The following is a 27,870-nucleotide window of genomic DNA, read 5'->3' on the forward strand; positions in this document are numbered from 1 at the left end:
AAGAGAGAGAAGGAAGTGGCGAGGGAGGCTGGGAGTTAGGAGGGGATTGGCCAAGCTATACAGCGCAGTATGACACCCACTTTAGCTCATTACACACGTACAGTCGTGATCAAGGCACAGGGATCTTCTAAAAGTTATTTTTTTCAATAAAGTTGTACAAAATAATACATGTTACAGTCTGTACAAGAATAATAGTTCAGCAGTAATGTAAAGACAGACATACAGAGGAGCAAGAGGTCGGGGAGGAAGGAGGAGAGAGGAGGAAAGATGGGAGGAGAATGGCAGGGAGGAGGTGTGAGCCGGCTGTTTGACCACATGAGTAAAAAAAATTATAATAATTAGTGTCCCGTTTGTTGTCTTCTTTTTTTTTTTATATTCCAGGATTATTATATTTTATTTTCTCTTAAAACAAAAGAGCCAGGAAGGTAGAAGTGTAGATGGGAAGGTGGTGGTGAGGAGGCGGCGGGTGGGGGGGGAATGAGAGAGAGAGCGGGAGAAATGTAAAATCATCGGAGGAGGAGGAGGAAGAACAGGGGTGAAAAAAGGAGACAGAGACAGAGAGAGTAAAGATGAAGAAAGAGAGCGCACAGGGCACAATGGCACAAAAGTCTACACAGACAAAAAACAGCTGTGGAGACAGTAAAACAGGGTCAATCATGACAAGATGAGAGTTCTCTTTAACTTATATGGTACTGTACTGTAGAAGGATGCCCTCCGTTAGTTAAGCTCCATAAAAGTTGGCTTTTTTTTTTTTTTGTTTTAAACTCAATGTATCCTCCTCACGTTTTGCTCCACGGCCAACAGGTGGCGAAACAGTTCTGTGGAGAAGTCGAGGGACTGTCGTCGTCAAAGACTCCGTCAGAGAAATTCACATCGGAGTCGGCTCTGTCCTGTTTTTTTTATGAACCCCCGCACCCCCGCTGGTCCGTTTTGTCTGTCGGTAACGCCGCTCCTCGGGGCTCGGCTGCGCAGTCTGTTTAATCTCAAAGCCGGGAAAAAAAAAAAATCAGCCGACAGCTCGACCAGCCTGCCACTCGTTGGCAAGTTCAGTACGTTTCCAGCCCGGGTTGTGCAGGCCAGTGAAAAGCAGGTGTGATACGTTTCTGTGTGCAAGCAGATCCTGTGGTGGGATTCATGGATGTGTGTGTAAGTGATAGGGAGGATTGGTGTACACGGTTTGAGTCCTGAGCACAGTGCTTTTTGTTTTTTTTGTTAGATACAGTGTTCAGCTGATCTGTTGTGAGATGTTCATTCTCTGTTTGCAGTAATTCAATCTCTTTCTCAGTTGCACTGAAGTAGTAGCTCGCTCGGATTTCAACCTCAACAAGAGGGAAGTCTCACAATCTCATCCTCCTCCTCGCTGCAGGAAATACAGTCCAGACTGGGCTGCTCGGGGGGTTTCTAGAAAGGGTAACGTGTACGGGGACGATATATGATGTCCAGAGGTGTGGAGCTGGGAGTTATGGCTGAAGAGTCCGTTTATGTGTTAGCCCCTAAAACCCCTCCATCAAAACAGCTCTGTCTGCTGCAGGTAGGGTGTTTGCATCAGGGGAAGTTCTGGGTGTGTTTACTGTAAGTGTGTGTATGTGGGTGTGTGTGTGTGTGTGTGTGTGTGTGTGCGCGTGCGTTTTGGCCCCCGTTCCTTCACAAGAGCTCACACACTTCTGTGGAAGAGGGGAGTTCAGAGACTCAGGGTTTTTCATAGTCCGATGTGTTTTTTTTTTTTCTCCCATCACAACAGCTCGTACTGCCGCAGGTGCATCCTCTGGATGATGTCTCGACAGTCGTTGAAGACGCGGCGGATGTTTTCTGTGTCGACGGCGCAGGTGAAGTGGGGGTAACAGTAGTGCCTCCCGTCCCCGCTTGCTGTGCTGATCCTCTGTAGACAGAGACGGGGAAAAGTGAGAAACTATTACGACTAACACAGTTACTGATGTGACAGTTGAGGTTCTCTGAGCAGCAGTCTCCAATTTTTTATTTTTAACAGAGCCGATGTAAAGCAAACACACACACAGTGCACAAACACATTTCATTACTTAATATTTATGTATAAATATACAAATGTCAATTAGATGGTAATCTGCGTGAGAAAAAAAAAAAAAAAAAAAAAAAAGTTATAATAATCATCCACTAGTGATCAATTTGACCCGGGCAGACGTGATCACTATAAGCAGTTTCAACTGTATTATCCTTTAAAGTTTGCATATAACAAAGCATAAAAGCAAACCGATGTCTATTGCACTACTTACCAGGAATTCATCTCTTATGAAGTACTTTGCTCGTGTAACACGTGGATCTTCTCCCGGCTCTGGTGTCGCTGGAAGAGGAGAGAGGGGATAATGAAACCACATTTCTTATGATGTAATCTTTCAGGTGGAGACGATTCAAACATGAAGGGATCATACAACAACTAGGATGGAGAAATGGCCTTTTTGGGGGTCATTTATTAGTGAGCAGGTATACATCTACTTTATGATGTGAGTAATTATGTAACAAGTTGAGTAAATCTTTCACGTCATTGTGATCGACCTCACAGGTGTGTATCAAGGATGACCTCTTGTGGTCAATGACACTAAATGCACTCTCCCTCACAGATCTACTTTTTTGGAGGAATAGTCAAGAGTTTGTGTGGTGTGTATTTGCACAGCTGTTTAATGTGGAGGAAAACAACACAACTTTACACTAAAAGCAGAACTATCACTGTCTGTGTGGAAGCACAGGGGTGTTTCTGCATGCTCAGGAAACTTTTATAGTGACAAGCAAGGGCTTTTTAAAAACTGGGACATATTTGGCACAGGTGGTGGAAAACTGGGACATGTTGGTATTCTTCAGAGACCAGTTTCCAGCTGGGACTCTGAGGCAGTTTGGGGAGGCTGGCCTCCCTACTTTACAAACAATAATTAAGACAATTTCCTGAAATGAAGAAGCAGTTCTAAAGGAGATATTTACAAGTTGAAAAAAAGGCCGGCTGTATTTGTACAGCTATGAATATGGACAGTGTTGCTGACAACTACATTTACACCAAGTGTCTGGAAGTGGATACGACTGCTCACCATCGTCAGGTGTGGTGTAGCGAGCAAATTCAGGAAAGTATTCCTCGATTTTGGACTTCCCTGCCAGCACCTTCTCTGCTAACAGGTCCTGTTTATTTAGGAACAAGATGACAGAAATGGTCCGCAGCCACCTGAAGAGAACAAAACAACATGATTCAACATCACACAGTGAACCATCAAAACGGTGTCTGGGTGTGAAGAGAGACACAAGAAGAAATCCACAGCTTTGAGTTGGTCAAATAAATACAAACAGGATGTCTGTGGATGACATTAGATACTTCCTCGAAAATACTATGTAATAGTGTAATAATGTAAAGGGACGAGTCCATCGAAGCATTTTTTCCTGATGCTGGTGTATTTTTTAATGCTTTGCAATGGTAAAAACGGCAGCAGCGTGACGAGGCGCTGGGTGTCTTTTCTGCGCCGAACGCTGCACGTTTGGTGTTTTTTTTCAGGTAACCGAGAGTTGAAAAATGTTCAACTTGGGGTAAAACGCTACGCTCATAACTGTCACAGTGGAGGAAGGGCGAGACAAATAGCCTACCACAAAGATGTGATCAAATGAGTATGTTGTGGTCTTAATGTGTATGTTATGCTGTTGTTTTTATTATTGTTACTGCGGACTTTATGCTGTCCTCATGTCTGGAGGACTGGACCAAACACATTTTCCGTGTGGGATAATAAAGCTGATCTGAATCTGAACCGAACAATCGTACTCGCTCATGAACCCACATGACCGGCTTCCCTACGTGCTTTAGCCTTCCTTTCATCGAGAGCAAGCTATATCTATGGAGCAAGCACTCTACCTTGTGCCGAATGCTGCCAACATGCTTACTTCCGTGGATATTCAGAATCATAGCAACCAGACGCAACCAAAGTGTCTCGGCTGAAAAAATGCTGCTCCTCGAAAGCGCTCTCAAGTGCTCCCAGCTGAGCGTTTTCAGAAGGGCGGCCAACATTTTTAGCTGGGAAAAAAACGCTTTGGTGGACACGAGCCCTACAGCTTTGTTTGTATACCAGCTTTGTAACTTATTCTTAAAACATATTAACCATTTTACATGCAATATTATGCATCTTGTATCCATTTAATGAATTTTTATTTATTTATATCCCTTGCTATTTTTGTCCCTTTTTAATTATTATTATTATTATTATTATTTTCTGTTTAGGATATCTATCTATCTAGGATGTGTTAGTGGATTTTATTATCGCAGTTATTGTTTATTTAATTGCATTTTATTTTAGGGTAATTTTGAGTGAAGATTATGGACAGAGGAAAATTGGGGTGGGGGGGGACGAGGGGGATCCATTTCCGTATGTGTTAAAAACAAAATGTCAATAAATGTATTTGTCAAAAAAATGATCCCAAAGTGTGTCTGCTGCATGGATCCCCAACTGCACAAAAACAAGTTCAGTTTCCTGAAAAGTCTGAACAGTTCAGAGGATTTCATAACGGGTGTAATACATTTTGTCTGTCTGGGTTCAGGAAAAGGACAAATACATTTTAACCGAGGCATTAAACTCAGTGACCACCATGTCCGCTGTGACGCTGCCAAAGATCTTGGTATTTTCCGCCGTTCTGCATCTTTTATTTGCTTACACGCCGCTGGAACGTGTAAATAAAGTACGTGATTGGTGTTATGCTGTGTTTGTTGCTAGGGAACCCCCGCACTTTGGTTATGCAATCATTCAAGAGAAGAAGCAGGTCGGTTTATGAAGTTCCCCAGCCTTGACACTGGGCTCGATCGGTTACTATTATTTGTCTGCAGCTACAAAAAAAATGTACGTTCTGAGAAGACTTTCTGATTTTCAATCTACAGACGGAGCTCCTTGTCGTTGTGGAACTGGGAATCCGTGTAAACACACTTTCAGAAAGGCACTTTTCCCACCATGTTTACTCCTACAGAGTTTATAGAAGTGTCTCATCACCTGTTGTTCCAGATGTTCTTGAAGAGGTTGAGGGCCTCCTGTAAACGGTTGGTCTGATTGTCCTCTCTGATCACCATGTTGTAACTGCTACTGGCCACCACGAAGATGATGGCCGTTACATCTGAGGACGACAGAGAGGGACAGAGATAAATCAGGCACAGAGGGAGAGAGAGAAACAGATGTGAGGGGAAGCACAAATAAACACAAGTTACCGTTAAAGCACTGAATCCATTTCCTGCGTTCGTCTCTCTGACCGCCAACATCAAACATACTGTGTGAATCAAACAAGAGACGCTGGTGTTAACAGGTGAAATGCTGCCATCATGTGGAGACACTGTCTTAGATTGTCATGTGTTTATATCCTGAGTCATTATACATGTTTAATACTGAAGCTGTGAGTCCGTTTTGTGAGAAATTGCAACACACTGTTATTTCACTGGCCTTCTCTTTATGTTTTTACTCACTGGAAATTAACTTTGTCCACTTGGAATCTTGTCTCAAAGATACCTGAAGTCAGAACTCTGCACCGCAGCAAATCCTGGTAAAAAAACAAAGAAACAAAAACAGATTTATCGTCATCATTAAGATGTCCTACAGGATGTTGAATGATTACACTGCAAATCTGGAGCAGGCTTCACACGCTGAAAACTGCTTCTGTGTCCTGGACTTCATTTTCTAAATCAGGGTGAAAAACTTGGAGAAACTGGGACACGAGATGTTTTTATTTTCTGCCCCCGTTTCTAGCGCTCAGACTTATCTTTGATGGTTTGGAAAATTATGTCAAATTTAAAAGTGAAAATAACAGCGGAAAGAAGCTATGGTGCTTTACTCCCGGTCAAAGATTTCAACGGGAAACAAATGCAAGCTCACAATCCAACTTCTTTTTACTCTCAAACATGGGTGCGCACTATTCAATTTGAGGAGGTGTTATTCGCGATGCCAAACAGTAATAGACTGCTAACTAATGACTGATATAGACCACACTTTCAAACCCACATCCTCTCGAAACACCTCTGTGGGAAAAGAAGACATAAACGCATAATTAAGCGAAGGTTATATTAACTTTGTGGTGGCAGAGATTCACCTACCTGATCTGTTGGAGTGTAGTCATTCTGTTTCACAATGTCAATCTTGTCTAGAAAGCTGAAGAGAGAAGAAGAAGAAGAAGAAGACGAGAAGTAAGAACACTGTTGTTATGGGGATGATATTACTGATCAGATTGTGGCACCACAATCAAACAAATGACATGACAACAGGATTTTTTTGCAGCGAGCATCATCTCTTTAACCCTCTGAAACCCGCCGGTGATCACGACCAACTTAATTGTCTTTCAGAGGCTGTAGCAGAGCTAGAGTGAATGTACTGGTATCATATGAAACAACAAAAGTTAGGTTAAATTTGGGCAAGGGAAAAACTGGCATGGACATTTTCAAAGGGGTCCCTTGACCTCTGACCTCAAGATATGTGACTGAAAATGGGTTCTATGGGTACCCACCAGTCTCCCCATTACAGACATGTCCACTTTATGATAATCACATTCATATTTTAGCCTATTCTAAAAAGGTGCGTTTGAACATTTCTGCATACTGGGGTCCTTAAACAGTCTTAGAATTACATAAATTGTGTATCACTGTAAAGCTGAGACTCTTGTGGATCCAATGAGCCCAAATGTATTCATGTGTGATGATGTTAGTCTCCATAGTAGCCATTTCATTGTAGTGAAACCATTTTTTAAAAACTTGACCTCACTGTATAAAATGACCTGTGGTGACCTCTAGGATAATCACAGCCTGATGAAACTTTACAACCACAAACCAAAACAAAACTAGAGACCTAGAGCATTCAGAGGATGGATGGCTTTCCTAGGTAGATTGACAATGAGGGGGTTTCTGAGAGGTTTCCACAACAGAAGTGCTCGCCATCCAATCGCAGGATTTTTCTATGGTGTTCCTGATGGTCTTGGTGTCTTAATGTGGTATTCTGGAGCGATTATTAATAATTTTTTATGAATTCTTGAGTGGTAAAAAATGGTTAAATTTAGCTCAAAATCTGTGTAACAAATGGCATCAACCCAAAAATTACCGCAACAACTTATGAGACATAATAGAAGGTTGAGAACCACTGCACTAAAACAGGCACAAGACTAAAATCACTTTTAGCATCATGAGTGAACTAGGTTACAGGAAAAGGAAATGAGTCAGAGGATCTAAAGGAAATTTGTCTATTTCTGAAAAACGATAGCGAAAGGGAAGCGCACGTGAAAATGAGAGATGAGAGTTGCACGTGAACGTGAAAGAGGAGGAGACACCGGAGGAGAGAGGAGGACAGAGAATGAAAGCGTAGTGGCGTCTGTCTGACATTAGAGCAGATTTCAAAAATAGCTCCCCAGCGCCCTGGCCTCCAGCACGGTTACCATGGAGACCCAACCACAGGAACTATTAATAGTCTATCAGCTCCCAATCTAGAGCGGCTGGACGGGCTCCAGAAAGACAGACAGACAGACAGACAGACAGACAGACAGACAGACGGAGACGGGGAAAAGGGAGGCAGAGGGGGAAAGAAAGGAAGACCAGGATGAGTGTTTTTATGCTGGATGTGTGAGCGAGAGGAGGGAGGGAACAGAAGACTTGACTGTACCATCTCAAACCACCTGAGGGAGAAACAGGGGGAGAGAGTTTCTGCTCATGTAAACTATTAAAACACCGACGAAATTAAATGCACGTAATATTCACCAGTAATTTATTTACTAGTAGAAAGCAGTTGAGGCTACAGGCTCGTAGTCCACAGCTGAGCAGCGACGGTATCCTGCTCACACATCACCCCTTCTCCTCCTCTAAACATCCTCTGATCTGCAGATGACTCAGCCTCCGCCATGTTTGCTCCCAAACTGCTGCTGTTACATCAAAACTATTACACTAGATTTTCTTTGGTCTTCTGTGTTATTAACCTGCCTTTGCTTTGAAAACTAGACACTCAACTCTGAGCTGTTAAAAACACAGTTGTGCAATCTTTAAACGAATACATTAGTCATTTTAATGACTTTATATAATGCTGGGTAGCTTAATCTATAATAATACATCAAAATGTGTTAGTTGATTTATATATTTGTATTATTAATCGGAAACTTCAAAGTACCTAAAGCTGTCAAATAAATGTAGTGATGTAAAAGTAAAATTTTTTTACTTGAGTATATTTCAAATTAACATTTAGTAACATTCCACCACTGATTTCTTCACAACAGAAACTTGAGCAATATCTGATCAAATAAATATATGAGTAACATTTCCCTTTTATTCTCAGTGCATGGCTGCATCCCCAATGTCCATTTATTTATTTATTTAATTACATTTTTGTATTGTAGAAAAAGAGCGTTGTACAAGAAGACCAGGAATATGTTTTGTCTTTTTTTTAAAAACGCTGGAAATAATTTTTTCTTTTTATCCGATTAATAATAGTCGTTAGTTGCTGCCCTATAGTTAATGCAGGGCTCAACAATAAGGTTTGCCCGATTGCCCGGGGCAAGTGAAATGCCATTTCAGGCTAGTAAATCTAGTAACTCACTTGCCCAATCGGGCATTTCAATTATCCTGGCAACAGGACTTCAGTTGGGTGGTGTTAAAGGATGTGGGCGAAACTCCAGATTAAATTTACGTAAATAAAAAGATTAAACATGACAATTAACTTTAGTCTTTGAAGTTTTTTGATAACCACTAATAAATAAATCAATTTGTATATCGGGCAAGTAAAAATTTACTTTGTGCAAGTAAATTTCTGACCTAGCCAGTGAAAAAAAAACCCATTAACGTTGAATCCTGTAACGTATCATTTAGATATGACAGTGAAAAGGTTTGTTTTGGAGATTATAGAGGGTGAAAGATGCTCAGGGGAAAAAGTGAGACAGAGGTGATGGTAGACCAGAAAGCAGAGGATAATCAGAGGCCACAACATACTGAAGACTTAAACATCAATAAAGAAACAATTTAGTGGCTCTTGCACATAACAGAGACACAACAAATGTCTGAGATTAACAAATGTTGTAGATCACTGCCAGTGAGTCCTGTGCTGCCTCAACAGCTTCATTAACAGGCGAAGTCGGCTTTGAGTATTTGCTGAGATTTCTCAAACATCTAAAAGAAATGTACTAATGAAAACTGACTCGGAGTAAAATACTGGTTGGACAAGCAAATATGTTGGTGCTGCTATCTGTGCATTGACTTAATATCTGTCTGTCAGTTTATACAGAAAGGAAATACATAGAAGAACTCCAGTGAACAATCTGACCTGAATCAATTTACTCTGTGTGCCAGAGTAAAATAACATTTGGTACACATTCATGTTTGAAGTTACCTAATGGGCACAAGGCTTGTGGCGGTGTCCTCCAGCTGCCACTAGATGTTACTGAAGAGCCAAACCCTATAGTACCTTAATGACTGTACATGAACTGTGTACTTCTAAGATATACCACACATAACTGTAAAGCTGTCTGAAGCTTACATCAGGCATGTTTGTGGTATTCAATCTGTAATAACGACGTCTCCTTTTGATTAACTTGTTTGAGCAACAGAGAAGAATGACAAGTAACAGCAATATCAAAAAGCACAGAGACTGAAAAATCTGGTTTCCGGCAGAGTTTTACACTAAATGAATCTGTCTGATTGATAGATCACGTCGTACAGTCGCTTCACGGTAATTAATCAGAGCAACGCGTCACAATCTCGGGAAAGAAGAAAACCTGTTTTAGGTAAAGTAGAGACAAACAGCCAGTCGGTCACAATCAGGTGCTGTGAGAGTGAGAGAAAAACTCGCCACTGCACTGCAGGGCAGACACCAGACTGAAGTTAGTCTGACAATCACCAGGCAGCGCTTACTTCACCTCGACTGACCGCTTTCCAGGAAACCCTGTGGTCCTCAGTTGTCTTTTTCTTTAAACCACGGGGCATAATCTCGAGCATTTAAATGCACTTAAATGACCCTAAAATGCACGATTTTATGGATGTAAGGACGCAATATGATGTTCACATGTGACGGACCATTCATGATCCTCGTGAATGAAAAACCCAGGCTGTGTGTCCTTAACTGACATGAAGTCTTCATCGTCTTCAGATAACGTTACGGGGGGCTGTGACTGACGGTTTCTCTGAAGCCTGGACAAAAAGGCTCCTGTTAAAGAATTACCTCTATTCAAAAAATATATCAGCATATATCATAGTCTGTATATACAGTATATATATGTTTGAGATGCCACGATCACGTTTTTTTGCCTCAGATAGAGATTACCAATCGTCAATGAGGCATATCGGCTGATACAGATCGTTTTTGTTGTTGTTTTTCAATTTAAATGTTATCCTTTTACTTTGTCCTAGTCATCTATTGTGATTATTTGCATAAAAACACACAATTCAAATGATTAGGAAATAAAGATAGTAATTTCATCCGTACAGATCAACCACGGTCCGTTACACCAGTATCAGTTATACAACCTTACACCTTATAATTGGGCTAAAAGTGGTTAAAGGTACAGTTTCCAAAACTATGGCAACGTGAGCTGGCGATTGCAAAACCGTGGTAAAGCCGTTCCTTCCTTCCATCCTTACTATAGTAACGCTACTTTGGGAGCAACGGAAGTCAAGACGGCGGCTGGCGGTATCACGGTTTTGCACTCTGCGGCTCACTTTACCGCAGTTTCACCTGCGTGTCGGAGAACTACAGTGGCCTTCAGGTAACGTAAAACTATGAAAGGCTCTCTCTAGAGCCAGTGTTTTGGTTTGTCCGTTCTGGGCTACTGTAGAAACATGGAGGGCTCCGTGAAGAGGACCCGATCCCTATGTAGATATGAAGGGCTCATTCTAAGCTTCCTAGTTTCAGGTGATTATAAACTAATGAAAACATACTTATGAATATTATATTCCATTTCTGCTAACAGATCCCTCGATATGTTACACACTGTTCCTCAGTCCTCCACACTATGTAGACGAAACTGAACAGGGGTAGCTGCTCTGTTACTTCCTGCCATGCAAGTACTCTAACATCACAGAGCCAACAGGACTCAGGCCCATGTGACTAAATCCAATATTACATCCTAACTACATCCTCAAAAATGAGTCGAATCAACCCCTTTCTGACACAGAAACACTATAGACTTTGAAAATATTATGTCTTTTTTACAATTTGTATTGTAAAGTTGTATTGTATTGCAATAAATTGAACAAGTGCGCCTAATACTGGTACCTCAGAGGAGAGATCATGTCACTGTGTAGCTGGACTGGCAGATGGTTACTTACTATTGTGCACAGTCGATTAGCTGGTACTCGTTGGATCTCTCGTAGCACGCCCTGACCCCCTCATCCTGCCACAGCGTCTTCGCATGGTCGTAAAACTCCTGAGGAGGAAACAGAAATACACAAACGACAGGACGTCACAGAAGGGTAACATATTCATTCTTGTTGCTTAATAGGATAACATCTGATGCTCTGGTAAAAAGAGTTCCATCTCATGGCAGCAATGTTCAATTACATATTTTAAGTACAAAATTCTGCAACTTTTGCTTGATTAAACATGGTCAACCAACAGTTCATCTGCTGAATCAAAGAAGGAGACATTCTGTATCGTTTACTGTGCATCTTACACCAAATATGACAGCGAGAAGAAAGAAAGGAGGATGGGGTTGTGTGTCGTCCACGATGTGTGTCTGAGGGCACACCGGGCGCTCAACGGTTTTGTTGACACCACATGCAGTGTACGTTGTGCCTGTGTTCATGTCTGTACAGGTAAATAGTGGTGCAGGGAAAGAGAGACACCTCACTATACACAAGCACTATAGACACGTAGCACATCCACATTAGGGATGTCACGAGAACCGATACCAAGTCGTCGCCAAAATTCTAAAAACGTCACATACTCATTTTCTACATTAGCGAAGGTACCGTACGATGCCTGCAGGGTCCGAAATTAACACCCGCCAAGCGCCAAACACACACACACACAACAGTGCCATGCAGCAGCGAGATCCAGATATCCTTTATGTTCGAGAAGAGGATTCTCTCGGGCGGGGAAAAAACTGAACTGAACAAACAGAATTTCTATCTTTTGTTGCTTATTGCTAAATCTCTGAAAAGTGGTGGGGTTTTTTTTTTCCATTGAACTCTGGACTCTTCATTTCCGGTGAATGTTATTGGGACTTGCATTTGATTATCTTTCACTTAACTCCCCAGATCCACTTTGTTTGAACCAATCCAACAGCATCCAATCAAATTTCAGGAGAAAACCATGAAGAACTAACGTTATGTTACTGAGCACCAGTTGGATCCAGTTACTCTGCTGTTAAAATTACACTACATCTGATGAAGAGTGCATATGGCTTGTTTAGGACTCGAGACCTGACTTGGGACTTGAGTGCACAGACTTGAGACTTACTTGTGACTTGCAAAACAATGACTTGGTCCCACCTCTGGTAGCCTATACCCAGTGAAATGTCACCATGTCAGTGAATTCAAACTACTGCTTGCAATCTGAGGATATATATATATATATATATATACACACATATATATACACACATGTACACATTACATGGGTCTTATTGTTTTTTTTACAATGGTATCGAATTTGGTATCGAAAATCGTGGAAATTCCCTGGTATTGGTATCGACTAATAGATTTCTGGTATCGTGACATCCCTAATCCACATGGCGTGACACAGCGTGGATTAACCACTTCACCTCTTCTTGCTTTCTTTGTACTGATTGCACATTTATCAAGCAAAACATTTGCAATTTTCTCAAATATGATGGTTTGATAGATAATTGTTAATGTGAAGATGCAGATAAAGTAAAGGACAACTAGAGTGACTCAGCAGTGTGTGTTGTATGTGTCGGGCTGTTTAAATTAATTAATAGGAACTTTGTGGTTGATGTGTCCATGATGAACTAATGCAAGTTAAACAAAGGCTACTTCCTTGTTCCAGAGTGGGAAAACCCAGACGCCCGTCTGTCTCACTACTATTATACACACACATTCTTACAATTATACAAATTTATAATGAAATAGATCGGTTAGCTATGTGTAATGATTTGAGGGAAGTTAGATAATGTTTAGTATAACATAAAAGACAACCAGATATATCAACCAAGTCACAGTCCCCCTCTACACGCACGCACGCACGCACGCACGCACGCACGCCCTCCTCGCTTCCTCTCCCTCTATTACAGCCTCCCTTTCTTCTCTCTCCACTAACAGTAACTACATTACAACAACAACAAACCTCAAAACTGGGCGATCAGGAAAACCTGAGACCTAAGATACGAGATGTGACACTATCGATCCACATAAAAGAGGGCGGAGTGCAGCATCAGCTTTAAAAACAGAACCACTGGAGCTGGGAAGCAACAAGTGTCTTGCTCAAGGACACTTCAGCAGGGTAGATGTGCTAGTTTGATGGGACAGCTGACCCTGTGTGCTGAAGGTCGTCATGTATGACGGTATGGAAGGAAACAAGAGGCACTTTAGCTGCCTGATGTCCCTCCATAATCACAATCATACATTAAGTTGTGCTAATTATGTCGTTACATTATGAATGCATTAATTAGCAGGCAAGTCAAAAATACTCATCCTCCCGTAACACATGGATGCTATTAACATGAACTCTGTGCCTCGAAGCATCGAAGGACAAGGCTGGTGTTTTTATGTGTTTTAGTTAATTTACTAGAAATCAAACATTAGATTACTGCTGAGTACAGCAACAGGCCTTTTCCAGACTTTTGAACATGTGACATTTCAGGCGGTCCATGGAAAACATTTCCATCAACAGTGTGAACATCAGTAAAAAAGAAAAAGAAATTCAGCATCAAAATGACCACAGTGGGGAAATGTAGTTCAAGCACAGATTAAAGTGTTCCTTAAAAACAAACAAACAGAGGTTGTGAAAGCAACACAGCTCAGCTGCCGGCGCTCAAGTCTCTAGTTTCCCACAAGCAAGTGTCACACTTCCATCTGCATTCAAACACCAGGAGAGTTTCAGTTTGAACAATATTTTATGGGATTTATTTTGGTCAACGTCATGGATCGCCTATTTCAAACATGTTTTCAAGACTCGGCAAGTTGAGTTTCATATTATACTGAAATCAGAGGTTGCCAGGAGCTTAGTAAAAAAAAATATATATATAATATGGTTTGTGATAAATGGGCTTATCATTCAAAACTGATTACGATATGTATGAATACGATCGCTAACTAATAAGCAAATATATGTGACAAGTTGCTCCAAAATTCAATCATGCACAGTAGGGCTGGGCGATGTGGCCAAAAACATCTATCACAACATCGGTAATTACATATCTTGGTAACGATATATAATCACGATATAGCATGTTTTCTGGTAATGCAATAAATAAATAGTTTACATGAAATAACCACATGGTAAAGCCTATATTTGTATATTCCTGTTTAAATTAAACATTTGACAAATGAAAAAAAGTATTTTCTCATTTTAAGAGTGAGCAAAATGAACAGTTTTAAGTTTTAAATTAAATTATAGAGAAAAAATAAATAAATATGGGCGTAGCCTATATCGCGATAGAAACAATATATCTAATGCACTGTATAAAGAGGACCTGTGGTGTTATTTTGAAGATTTGATCATGAACTGTAATTTGGAGAGACAGGAGGACAGATGCCTCCATAAAGACATATACTGGGTACCAGATGTAAAAAGGAAATTAATTCCCATTACTACAAAATTAACTACAGCTTCTATTCATACGTGAGACTTGTGAACTGAAAAGTGAATTAAGTCTGGTCCCACAGGTGGCTTTGGATAAACCATGAGACTCCCAGACTTCCAGGTTTGGTCTCTTGGCTCGGACAATTAGTACCGTACAACTGAGGATACTAAACTCACACAGACGTTACCCATCAGGTCATTAGTAAACCTCAGTGTTTGCTACCCGTGTCGAGGGATTATCAGATGGGATGTTGGGACTATTAATACACTACTATCATCTACTGAAACACACACAGTGGAGGATACCTGCACCTGTTGCTAATGTATCATATCGGCCGCTTTAACTTCGCCAACAAAAAGGGAAGCCCCTGAAATGTTTGTTAAGATCCTCGAATTCATTGCAAAACTACACGTAAAGCATAAACAACTACTGGGAGTGTGGTAGCTAAAAATGGAAGTACATGTTAGCACTAATTGAAGTTGAAACTGCGTGCCACGTGGTAAAACTGAGGCCTCCTGAATGAAGAGTGTGTGTGTGTGTGTATTGTGCTACTCACAGATGGAAACTCAAAGTCCTTCTGGCTGACGAGGTTGAGGACGTATTCGATCCGGTACTGGTTCTGTGGGCACGCCAGCTGCACCGGTGGAGCCAGGGTGCTCATAGCCGTTACTATGGTCTGTCACAAACACACAAACCCAAACAGAATACATTCAAGCGTGCATGACAGAAAAGACAGAAGGCGGACAGGATTTTTAAGAGCTGTTTTGGTGTTTTTGCCACTCACCTCAATGGCCTCTTTAATATTATTCTTGATGTCGTGAATTTTCTGCTTCTTCTCTCTGAAACAGACACACAGATTTTGTGACAATCATGTTCGGGATTATTGATGTACGGCAGAAACACACAGACGTAAGAGTGTCATGACGACAGAGATACATATTGATATCCACTCCCTTGAGCTATGTGGAGACCCATCACAGACAGACCGACGCCCCACTTTGGGTTCTGATACACATTTTCAGTATAAATCCCCTTATACAGAAAAACTATAAATTAAAGGAGTAATAAAGGGGTGCCACGGTGATTTAGTATCTCACATTTACTTGATTTGAGGGAGCACCCATTTAATGTATTAATTTTATGTGCTTATGTGATTTTGTCTGTACACAGTATTAGCTACTATGCAGACCTTTTTATTAGAGCTGCAACGATTAATCAATTAGTGGTCAACTATTCAATTAATCGGCAACTATTTTGATAATCGATTAATCGGTTTGAGGCCTTTTTTAAGAAAAAAAAAGGTCTAAATTCTCTGAATCCAGCTTCTTAAATGTGAATATTTTCTGGTTTCTTTACTCCTCTATGACAGCAAACTGAATATCTTGGAGTTGTGGACAAAACAAGACATTTGAGGACGTCATCTTGGGCTTTGGGAAACACTGATCCACATTTTTCACAATTTTCTGACATTTTATAGAGCAAACAACTAATCAACAATGAAAATAATCGTTAGTTTCAGCCCCAGTTTTCACGTAAAAAGTGTTCACACGTGACAGACAACTACAATATTCACAAAAGTATTAGATTAAAGATAAAACAGCTTGTGAAAATACCTTTTTAAATGCAGTAATTAATACAAATATTTCAAAATATAGACGTAATGGTATGAATCGGAAAAATGTCTACCACAATTGCCGGTTGAAAACAGGGGAAACTCCAAACTGTCTGAGCAGTTTATAACAGGCCATCATAGACGGCGTGCTCTTGTTTTGAACACAAAAGAAGGTTTAGTTTGCAAGTGTTGTTTTAGTGAAGTTATAAAAAGCACAGGGAAGGAGATCCATGTTACCGTGACATGATACAATACAGTGGGCTGCATTGAGTTTGTTTTTTATCTGGGACGGGTAAACAGACCTTCATTGGCACGCGTGGTAGAGAAATGATGTCTGTCTGCTGTGAAAGATAGCTGTTTGTACAAGACATTTAGACTCTCTGTGACAGAAATGTTTCTATTAAAGGCAACCAGAGAGCCAGTTGGTCTATCTTTCACCTTGAGCCTGCCAGGACAACAGTGTTTACAATAGTTCTATGTCAGTGACAAAGGGCAAGATGGGCCTCTTTGTTCTGTGCCAGTTTTTACTTTTTCACCAGGGACTCTGCTGCACTCGGACAAATTGATGCAAATCTTTAAACCAGTGCAATTTGCATTCTAAAGTTCAACTCATCCATTTGGTTACCAAAACAGAAGCTGCACAACTCCTTCACAACTTCACCTAACAGGTCAAATCTGTTCAGGGGTCACTGCTCTCACAGTCCAGGTTAGGGCTGCATGTTTGCATAATTTTTTGAAGCACCGTAATGGAAGTGGTTTCTAAATCACTCACAAATGCACCCACTTAAAGTTAGCAGGCTGCAGATTGTCCACAAGGAGGAGCTGTTTTGTCACGGTCGGACTAGTTCTACCCAAATTTTTGCCTCATTTATACAAGGAAAGCGATTGCAGTAGCAGTTTAGACATGCAGATATGTCAATATCGCCACCTAGTAGCACAGGCTCTTAGCTTACATGAACGAACAAGAGTCGCTAAAATGTCTCGATCGGCTTAAATGCGGGTGAAGATCAGGAAAGAGCACAGAGGATCTTGAATTTACATCCAGCCGACTCAAACACAAAATACACACAAACTCTGCAAATTTCATAGATACCCATCACAACATTTGCAGATGCAACAATCAACGTAAAAACAAGAGATGATTATTATCACAATTACTAGAAACTGTAGCTTTGACAAGAAAAGAATGCCTCAAACAAAATCAAAATCTATACAGTTTGTGTATTACTCATCTACAAATGGTAACAGAAAGAGAGAGAGAGAGAAGAGAGGAGGTAAGACAGAGTTTATTGGGTTAGGAGGGAAATTGAGAAGGCCTTGTTTACATTTTCAACCTGATAGTCATTAAAAGTCACATGGTCGTGTGTGTGTGTGTGTGTGCACTCTCCAATCATGAGAGTAGGACTGCATGCCTGTACAGAGAGGGGAAGAAGACATGACAACATGCTTAAAGGTGCTAAATGTGAGATTGGGAGCATTTCTATTGCTTCTGCACGGCTCTCAACATGGCTAACGGATTTAACCTTGGAGAGAACCGGAAGATGGGTGCTATGCTTCCGTGACGGCGCCGTTTATCAGCTGTAACCGTCATATGAGAGCAATGCAGAGCAGCGGCCGTGAGCGAGCCAGTGGGGCACGCCAACATGCATGAACACGCACTAAAAGGCACACACACTGCCGGCCCGTCTATGTCAACAAAGCACAGATAAGCTCTGATTACAACACAGAGGGAGGATGACTTCATTATCTGCTCAGGTAGACATTACTCCTCTATATCTTTACATAGCAAATAGTTGGTTGATGCTATATCAATGCTCTGGATATCGTATAGAGAACATTAAAGTGATGATATCTGGTGTTATGTTAAGGTGGCTAAACGCAGATGACAGGGACTGGGGCTGAAATCAATTTCACAATAATTCCATTTTTGTCCCATTCAATGTGATGATATGGATTTTTCGGCAAAATCTTTTGATAAATAATCAAATGTATGTTGAGAGTGGCCGCTGAAAGCACATGGATAGCTGGTAACCAATGTGTCCCATGAACGCACAAATAATGGTAGAGCAACTTTAGGCATTGGAAGTGTTGAAATCTTTAAACATAAACTTAAAACCTACCTATTCAGCCAGCTTTTGATTAAGACTGGTATTATTTTATTGTATTTAAGTTGTACAATTGAATTATATTTTATTTATCACTTATTTTATTGTATTTAATCTGTATAATTTTATTGTTATTTTATTAATCTTGTTTTTACTTCACACTGTTTTACTACTATTATTGTTATTATAGATTTTAATTCTATTTTATTCTATCATTTTATTGTCTTGCATGTGTTGGTCTCAAATGATCTAATTGTTAAATTGTTTGAATTGTTTTTGTCTTTTTTATTGTTTTCACGGTTCCAACTTGGTCTGTCTTATTTTCGGCTAGTCAGTCATCCGTGAAGCACTTTGAACTGCACTAACCTGTATGAAACGTGCTATACAAATAAGGTTTGATTGATTGATTGATTGATTGATTGATTGCTGTTTGAGAAATTCTTGATTTGGGATAGCGATTAATTTATGGATTATATTTTCAGTTAACTAATCAATCATTTAGTCTACACAATGTAAAGAAATAGTGAGAAAATGCCTATCAAAGGATACAAGAGGAAAATAAAATAAAAGGCAATTTACAATGATATAAAAATTAGAACATTTGAGAAGCTGGAACCAGCAAACCTTAAAATAAATAATAAATATATAAATATGAAAATCAGCTTGACACTTAAAGCGTCTATGAATCAATATACTTGTATTGGCAATAATGAATAATACTTGTATATGACGAGCCCACAGAGATTATCACCAAGCTCTGCAGTTCCCCTCAGTTTTGCGGCGCGTTTAGAGTCTTTCAGCTCATTGTTTTGGTTTTATAGCGTGCAACTTTATGGTTTTGATTCAGTCTCACTGCTCTCATCACGAGAGCTTTTTCAGCCATAAAAAAACGTCCCACACATTCACGGTCTTTAGCTCTTGACCACTTAACAGCACCAGTGATGAGGCGAGCAGTTACACGCCTTGTCCAAGGGCAGCTCAGTCATAGTTGAGAAGAATAGAAAGAGCTGAGTCATTCATTCATTAATTTTTCAAAATCAGGCCAGCAATTGGAACCAGCAGTCTTCCGGTCACAAGCCAATTACTCTGACCTTCAGGTTACCACAACACTCAACCCATTCACGCTAAATCTTTCATCACAGGCGTTATTGAACTCTTTTAGTCCTACATCAGTAAAATGTCCTGCCTCAAAATCCAGATTTATTATAACACGTTACTATACTTGTCATGTGGAGACCAACAAGCGACTGGCTGTTTAGTTGATTCCTTGTTACACACTTAAAAGATACCATCTGACCGCACATTCAAAGTAAAACAGTCAGACGCATTAATATGGAGCAACATACAGTATATATATGGAGGTTTACTACACATAAGGAAACAAGGGAGCCCAACATGGTAACTTGGTAAACAAAAAACTCAACCAGATAATCCAAACAATGTCACAGATCTAACAGGAAATGATGACGCTGTATGTGTTTGCGTGTCTTGTCATTAAAGACACCCATCCACCTGTATATATATACACACACACACACACACACACACACACACACACACACACACACACACACACACACACACACACACACACACACTGACACACACCCACCCACCCACCATCACACACACACACACTGCTCAGTGTTGCGGAGTCACGCGCTGGGTCATACGCTCTTGTCTGCCTTAGGTGCTGATTTTCTAGTCCAACCTTGCAAAGATGCTTCCATCCCGATCACAACCACCAGACCAATACATGCCACAAGTCACTGACATACACACACATACACACAAAACTTCCCATTTGGCTTATTGAAACAAGCACAAGTCAGTGGTGTGCAGCAGAATTGTAATCTTCTGTAGGAAATACTTGAGACTTGTGTGTCTATAGACTACATTAAGGAAAAATGAAAATGAAAAACAGATAAATCAATGAAATTTACATCCACAAAAGCAGGAGAATGTTTACTTCGGACAATAAGGACAGAAGCTGGAAAAAATGTGTATCTGGAAAAATAATTCCAGATGCTTGAGTTACTTTGTTTGGGTCACCAGATTTGTGTTTGAACAATAATGTCCAGACAGTTTGGAGACACACATGGAAGCATTATAGAAAGCTCAGGCTGGCTGATTTTTCTGAAATGTACATGATATTCTGTTCTATTCTAAGCTTAAAGGGTGGGTCCATTATTATCATTATTATTTTTTTAGGTTTTATATCATTCTGTAGCTTCACAGTGGTGTTCCTTGTGTATTCAACATCCCTAGTCCTGACGTAGGTTTCTGCAAGATGACGCTGCTACATGTACGTTATACTGTATATACATTCTAATTAGTTAGTGTATTAACGTCACATGTTAGATGGCGATCAGCATGCCAAGCAATGTACTGCTGTGGACGCCATGTTAGTTTTTAAGTCACACAATGACACAAACAAACTAACCGATCGATGCAGCGGTAGAGCAGCAGCTTTAGGTAGTTACTCATATCATACTTACTCTGCATTGAAGCCGTTGACATGTAGTATCCTCATCTGTTTCACTATGGTGCTCTTTCCTGACTCTCCAGCTCCTGACAGAGAGAGAAAGAAATATTAGGAATCTGTTGACACGTGACCACACACATATATATATATATATATATAAATACAGAACACACAAACAGCATTGGGATATAGACCATACACATTAAATGTCTCTTTACAGTATGTGTACAGTAGTTTCATTTCCCGTATTTGGATACAAGCACTGTACACCTCATTAAAGGGTTTCTTCATAAGCTGTGACTTACTATGCCCTGCAGGAAACTTTCAATGAACAAACAGCAGATTTCATAGATGACTGTGACGTTATTTGGGGAAAACTGGGAGTAGAGGCAAGGCCAGTGCTGCATGGTCATGGCTGAAATAACAAACTGGATTATTCCACTAGATACTGTGATCACAATCACAAGATTACACTTTTAGACCTGATGATGACTGCCTTTAGACTTTTCCATGAAAAAGCATGATTAAACATTTCCCCTTCAAAAGCAGGTGTTATAGTGTTGAATTAAAAAAAAGAGCATATATGTTTTATGTCCTGTGAGGGAAATGTGATCACTGTTCTTGTCTGTTGGATTTCAACAAACAGTAAGTTGCAAAATGTAGTAAACTGGCGCTGCTAGAAATCATTATGAGAGTAATGCTGCTAGTAAGTTAGCAGTATGCTGTAGGTCTGTAGACGGCCTGTGTGCATCTGCTGTAATAATGAAACTCACATCTATGGCTCTGTGATGTCACGCCTGCAGTGCGTTCAACAAGTTGCATCTCTTTCACACGGTTTGATGTCTTTCCTGCCTCAGACCTTAAACATGTTTTCATTCAGCCGTCTCCTCCTCTTTATCTTCATTTGATCTTTACAACTAAAGTGAACATTAACAATGACTCATAACTTCCCCTGAATCAAAGACATTTAAATATTTGAGTAAGGGATCCAAATAAAGTAGTATGTGAAGATTAACCATGCACCAATCAGCCAAAATATCAATCTTAACAAGCTATTTAACCTAATATTGTCTTTTTGTTACAAATGAAGACAGATTAGACAGGATAGATTTATTTTACTAACATTAATATTCTCTTTTTTTATCGTTGCTCTGCATGCTTATAAACTATTTCAATAACCGTTAATTTCCATCTTTCATTCTTATTTCGGTATGTTCACATCTGTCCAGGAACTACAGATGGAAAATAGCCTTTTGGCTAACTCTGCAGTGTGTATTAATGTACAGCGGATCTCTTAAACAAACTAATAAATAAAGTAAGAAATTTCTCTTATTAACGATGCAGTATGTCTAAATATTATAGAGCTGCAGTTATTAATCGATTAATTGATTAGTTGTCAACTATTAAATTAATTGACAACTATTTTGATAATCAATTAGAGTAGTTTTTAAAGGGGAAACAAATCTAAATTCTCTGATTCCAGCTTCTTAAATATGAATATTTTCTGGTTTCTTTACTCCTCTATGACAGTAAACTGAATATCTTTGAGTTGTGCACAAAACAAGGCATTTGAGGACGTCATCTTGGGCTTTGGGAAACACTGATCGACATTTTTCACCTTTTTCTGACACTTTATAGACCAAACAACTAATCGATTAATTGAGAAAATAATCAACAGATTAATCGACAATGAAAATAATCGTTAGTTGCAGCCCTAAAATACTATACATAGTTCTTTCACGTGTCATTTCAAGACAATGTTGGTTATGTTCAGCTAAATAAATAAAACATTATGGCTTCAACGTGTGACTAACAGACGTGTTGCGATTTATGTTCCACACAGGCGAGCTGGAGCCCCTGATGAGTTTTTGGTGACTTTCGGAGGAGTGATAAATGTATGTACTGACACTGTTATCCAACAACTCTGTGAAAACAAGTGTTTATAGCTGAGAATAGTCCCAATATTAAGATTTGACATGAAGACGTAGGTGTGACATCTCAGAAAGGAGACATGTTGGATCTCTCTGATGGAGAAAAATCAACAACTGTGACTACATCTGTGGTGTTAAAGCCATTTCTAAATAACAGTCATCTATTGACAATCGTAATAGAAAGTAGTTTGACTGACTGGCGGTTTGCAACAGTTTTCTATTTGGACGTTATAGCCAACGTTTCCCACCCATGAGATGTACTTGTGGTCGCCAGGCACATTATCAGAGAAGCCACAGAACAGTCTGGGTCTTGGGCATTTTGGCGGCTCAGCAAGCTATAGCACATACCATGAACTCAAAACATCATGCTCTCAAATCTGACTGATGACCTCATGTCACAATGTCAGCTCTCCTCTCTCTCTCCCATCTGCCTGTCTTTTCCCACACTACATGATGAGGCAGAAACACCACAGCATCTTGCAAAATACCTGCATGAAATAGTACAGTACAATAGTGTAACTTGCCCTTCTTGTGTTCGAGAAAACAGTTTAGATTGCATGTTGGAAAAAACACAAACTCAATCAAGTGTGGTATTGAACCTGAATCGTTGAGTACATAACTGTGTCCATGGTCCAAAGCATTAAGTTGTCAACTATTAAATAAATCGCCAACTATTTTGATAATTAATCAAGCAGTGTGAGTAAATTTAAAAGTAAAAAAAAAGTTTAAATTCTCTGATTCCAGCTTCTTAAATGTGAATATTTTCTGGTTTCTTTACTCCTCTATGGCAGCAAACTGAGTATCTTTGAGCTGTGGACAAAACAAGACATTTGAGGACGTTATCTTGGGCTTTGGGAAACATTGATCGAAATTTTTCACCATTTTATAGACCAAACAACTAATCAATTAATTGAGAAAATAATCAACAATGAAAATAATCGTTAGTTGCAGCCCTAAAAAATTGTTAAGTACAAAGAATTTGCCCTCAAGGCTTGGTCAGATTATTCGTCCTATTATTGATTATTTTTAAGATATTTCCAGATCATACATTGAGCTTTTCAAATACTTTTTATTTGAGCAAAGTTATTGTAGATCTGTTTGTTAAGACAACATTGAACACTGATACATTTGAGAAGTTCAGCTGGATTATAGTCTGCAAAGCAAACCATTGGCAAAAGTAAAAAAAATTAATTTTACAAGAGGATCCTGGCCATCATTGGTAACGTGGGTCCAACAGGAAATACTCCTACAGCCAGTCTGTATGCTACTGAAAGTTTAAAACCACACCAATAGAGTTTTAAAAACTGAGTCATGCTTCCAAAATAACATCAATAAAAGAGGTGGAGTAGAGGAAGTGTTACTATAATCTACCAGTATTCTCAATATAGTTGTTCCTTTCATAAGAGAAGTTATGAAACAAATCAGATGTTAGTAGGTTAACAGCTAGAATGGCTGCTTGCTGGTAGATCAGGTCTGCTCTGAAGGATCTATAACCTTAATGTGGCAAATTAATATATTCTGAACCTGAGACATGAAATTATATATCAAGTTTACCACTGTGAAGCAGACACAGATGTAAACTGTGCAATATGTCAGTGTTAACTCAGATTAACTAAAATGTGAAGGATCTCTGGGGAAAGATGCAACACTGTTAGTCACTGTACTGTAGTTAAATAACAGATCACTGTGTACATTACCATATAAGAAAACATTTGCAGACCTTTGCGCACACAGGATTGTCCCTTTGATTTGCAAATATTGGGGTTATATGATATCACATTAGAATTGCACTGTCAATTCAAATACTTGCAATGATTTTTACCAACAAGTTCCCCTCAATTGTGGATTGTTCTCACTAGGACTGCAATTAACGATTATTTTCATTGTTGATTAATCTGTTGATTGATTTCTCAATTAATCGATTAGTTGTTTGGTCTATAAAATGTCATAAAATGGTGAAAAATGTCGATCAGTGCTTCTCAAAGCCCAAGATGACGCCCTCAAATGTCTTGTTTTTTCCACAACTCAAAGATATTCAGTTTGCTGTCATAAGAGGAGGAAAGAAACTAGAAAATATCCACATTTAAGAAGCTGGAATAACTGAATTTTTACTATTTTTCTTACAAAAATTACTAAATTTTTAAATCAAATGTAATAGTTGACAACTAATGGATTAATTGTGTAGCTAATAAAACGTTTAAATGAATCTTGGGTCAGATAGATTAGGTAATACATAAACAGATTAAAAGATGGAGACCAATAGATTGATTTTGGTTATAAGAAAGTTACCAGAAGGTCATTATATCTTCAGTATAGAGAGTCCAATCTGTAAAAGTGTCACTTTGTCAACATGGGATTTAAATTATAACTGCTACCCCTCAATACAACATATAGTTTGTGTCATCACTCCTTTTGTAGGTGTCAGTCTTCAAAATGAAACAAACTTTGCTAACTTGAGCCACAAACCCATTAACCCCTTAATTAGGTGATCTATTAAATCCAATGACCGGTGTAGTTCTAGTCGCAGGTTGCAATTATACTGAGCAGCAACATAATCCAACAACTTCCGCCTGGTGGACACAGACACGCTAAAAGTTTAGTGTGTACAATTGACATACAGATTGACACCACAAATGTTGTTGTGGTTCTTGAATGACACTTTCACTGTTAGATTCTTTATGGTAAGACTATATGGATTGTACTACTTCAGATATATGTTTCCCGAGCACAAGGCCTAGCTGTACCAGGTTTGAATTGAGACTTTTATGCTTCATTTGACTTTGTTCACTGTTTAAACACATCCAAAAAAATATGCTGAATCACAAATAGCAGCCTGCAGATCCTACAGGTCTGAGATAAAGTCAGACTAGTAGATTATATAAATGAAATCCGACTAACTTTACAGCAGACATCTTTGTTTTGGTTTTCATGTGGGTCCCGTCCTTCTGCTTTCCTAAAGTCACCACAACTTCCTCCCCAACATAAATACAGGCGTGTCGTACAACTCGAGCCCTCGCTGGCATCTCTGCAATCAAATATTATGATTTTGACAAAGAACACCTCGGCTTCTTAGAAGTGGTAAGCCTGCTGCGAATGGACATACGAGGAGGGTACAGGCTGGGGGGGAAGTTAGACACTCTTATTTGTCTCTTATGTAATGTGGAGACCCAGCCCACCTCCAGTTCACTCTCTGACACTCACACACACACACACACACAAAACCACATGTTGAGCCTTACACATGTTCACTTCTTCTACGTTAGGTGGGTGTTTTTTCTTAGTCACATTATCTTTAGACACAGTTTGGGCCACACACCCACAAAACTAGTACTAACTTTTCAGGCCTACATGCATAATTAAGACTCAAATGAATACTGCACAGCATGTTATGCAGTCCCAAACTAATACAGCTGCTAAAAACATGCATACATTCACTATACATGATAATAAACTTAGTTTTTATTGATGTGAGTGGTTGTTTCTCCTATATGACCACTGACAGCAGCTTATACATTTACCTCTACACCACTGTATACTCGCAAAACCAACCTATAGACTCTGCTACAGCATGTTATGTAGTCCCAAACTAATACAGCTGTTAAATACATGCATACATTCACTATACATGATAATAAACTTAGTTTTTATTGATGTGAGTGGTTGTTTCTCCTATTTGACCACTCATACATTTACCTCTACATCACTGTATACTCTCAACCCAACCTATAGACTCTGCTACAGCATGTTTTGGTGTTGGTAGTCTGTTAATTTGACAGCAACATGCTGAAAACCCAGCACAGTTGCTGCATTTTTAGCCTTATGCAATGGCAAAGTCACACTGTTGACAATGTTTCCCAAACAACACATCCCAGAAGGGTTATGCAGGGAGGCCTCGACTGTGCAGACTTACTTGTAAAAGCAGTAACTTAAGCATAGAAAACAAAAAAAGAGAAGAAAATGAAACTCACCTAATAGCAGTAGTCTGTGTGTTGCTCTGTATATCTGTTTGTCTTTTTGGAGCTGCTTCTCTATCTTTTTGTTTGCTTCTCTTTGTGCCTTCTCCTCATTTCTCTGGTCTTCGGTCTTACTGTTGCCCAAACAACCCATCTTCCCAGAAGAAAAAAGAAAAAGGGGGTCCAGGGGAGGAGGAGGAAGAAGAAGAAGTGGAGGTGGAGGGGGGTATGTGGAAAGCAAAAAATAAATAAACTAGTCTAGATCCCCTCGTTTGACATGCGGATTTGGCAGCAATGTCACCCACATTTACACCATAAAACCTGTCCGTGGTGCGGCACTGTAGAAATTATGTGTCCATAACGCGTATTTTGTGCTGTCAAGAGAGAGAAAGGGCAGGATACTGTTGCTGACGACACCGAGCCGAGGCCGCCTTGCTGAATCCTGCTCGGGCTTTTTTTTCCTCCTTCACATGCAGTTATAGTTTTGTTTTCTCCACCTCTCTATATATATACTCTCTGCACCACCTCCCTGTGTGTTAACAACTGTAATCCACAAAAAATCGGGGTTTCACCTCAAACGGAGGCAGAATAATCAGCCTAATTTGCATCTCCAAAAAAAAAAAAAAAAAAAAAAGCCCGGGTCTTGCGTCTCACTGCTGCCCGCGACAAGGAGCCAAACTCGGCGTGTCCGAAAACCTCGCCCGGTCTGTGGCACGGCTCGATTCCACGTCTCCTCTCATGATAAACATGTCCATAGGTTGCACACTCTCTATGTCTCTGTGTCCAAGACGTCTGGGTGGAGGGGGGTAAGCAGGATAGGAGGAGGAAAGGGAAATAATATTTACAAAAAGAGCTACATGTGTGATATTCTCATCGCTTCCGTCGTCATCCGGCTCCTCTCCTCCATTCGCTGCGTCAAATCAACCCAAAACAGCTCCAAAAACTCACTGCGCTTTTGTCTTTTCTTCTGGATCTCTCCACCACCTACAACTCCGAACCGATCCAGTACCACCCTGTCCTCCTTATGTGTGATGGCTGTTCCTTGCTGTGTGTTTTCTCCTCCAAAAAGAGGCCTTCTCTCTCT

The 27,870-nt window shown here is 39.8% G+C and overlaps 1 protein-coding gene across 1 annotated transcript; it reads right to left on the minus strand.

The window, feature by feature from the left end:
• Window positions 1-438: 438 nt before the first annotated feature.
• Window positions 439-27,870, minus strand: gnas (GNAS complex locus). Its single transcript, XM_074644777.1, has 12 exons — window positions 26,802-27,870; window positions 20,916-20,988; window positions 15,485-15,539; window positions 15,257-15,376; window positions 11,264-11,361; window positions 6,071-6,125; window positions 5,447-5,520; window positions 5,195-5,253; window positions 4,983-5,103; window positions 3,054-3,184; window positions 2,250-2,317; window positions 439-1,879 (listed from the first exon to the last, which is right to left on the minus strand). Exons 1-12 carry the CDS (start codon window positions 26,938-26,940, stop codon window positions 1,733-1,735), a joined length of 1,140 nt encoding a protein of 379 aa, XP_074500878.1. The 5' UTR covers window positions 26,941-27,870; the 3' UTR covers window positions 439-1,732.

This window comes from Sebastes fasciatus, chromosome 8, assembly GCF_043250625.1.
Source record: "Sebastes fasciatus isolate fSebFas1 chromosome 8, fSebFas1.pri, whole genome shotgun sequence".
NCBI lineage: Eukaryota > Metazoa > Chordata > Actinopteri > Perciformes > Sebastidae > Sebastes > Sebastes fasciatus.

Bases quoted from the DNA above. Each gene is read 5' to 3' on its own strand.
- gnas (XM_074644777.1), bottom strand. From the start codon at position 26,940: ATGGGTTGTTTGGGCAACAGTAAGACCGAAGACCAGAGAAATGAGGAG. The intron at 20,989-26,801 runs GTGAGTTTCATT...TCTCTCTGTCAG, and splicing joins ACACAGACTACTGCTATTAG to GAGCTGGAGAGTCAGGAAAG. The intron at 5,104-5,194 runs GTAACTTGTGTT...TGTCGTCCTCAG, and splicing joins ATGGATTCAGTGCTTTAACG to ATGTAACGGCCATCATCTTC.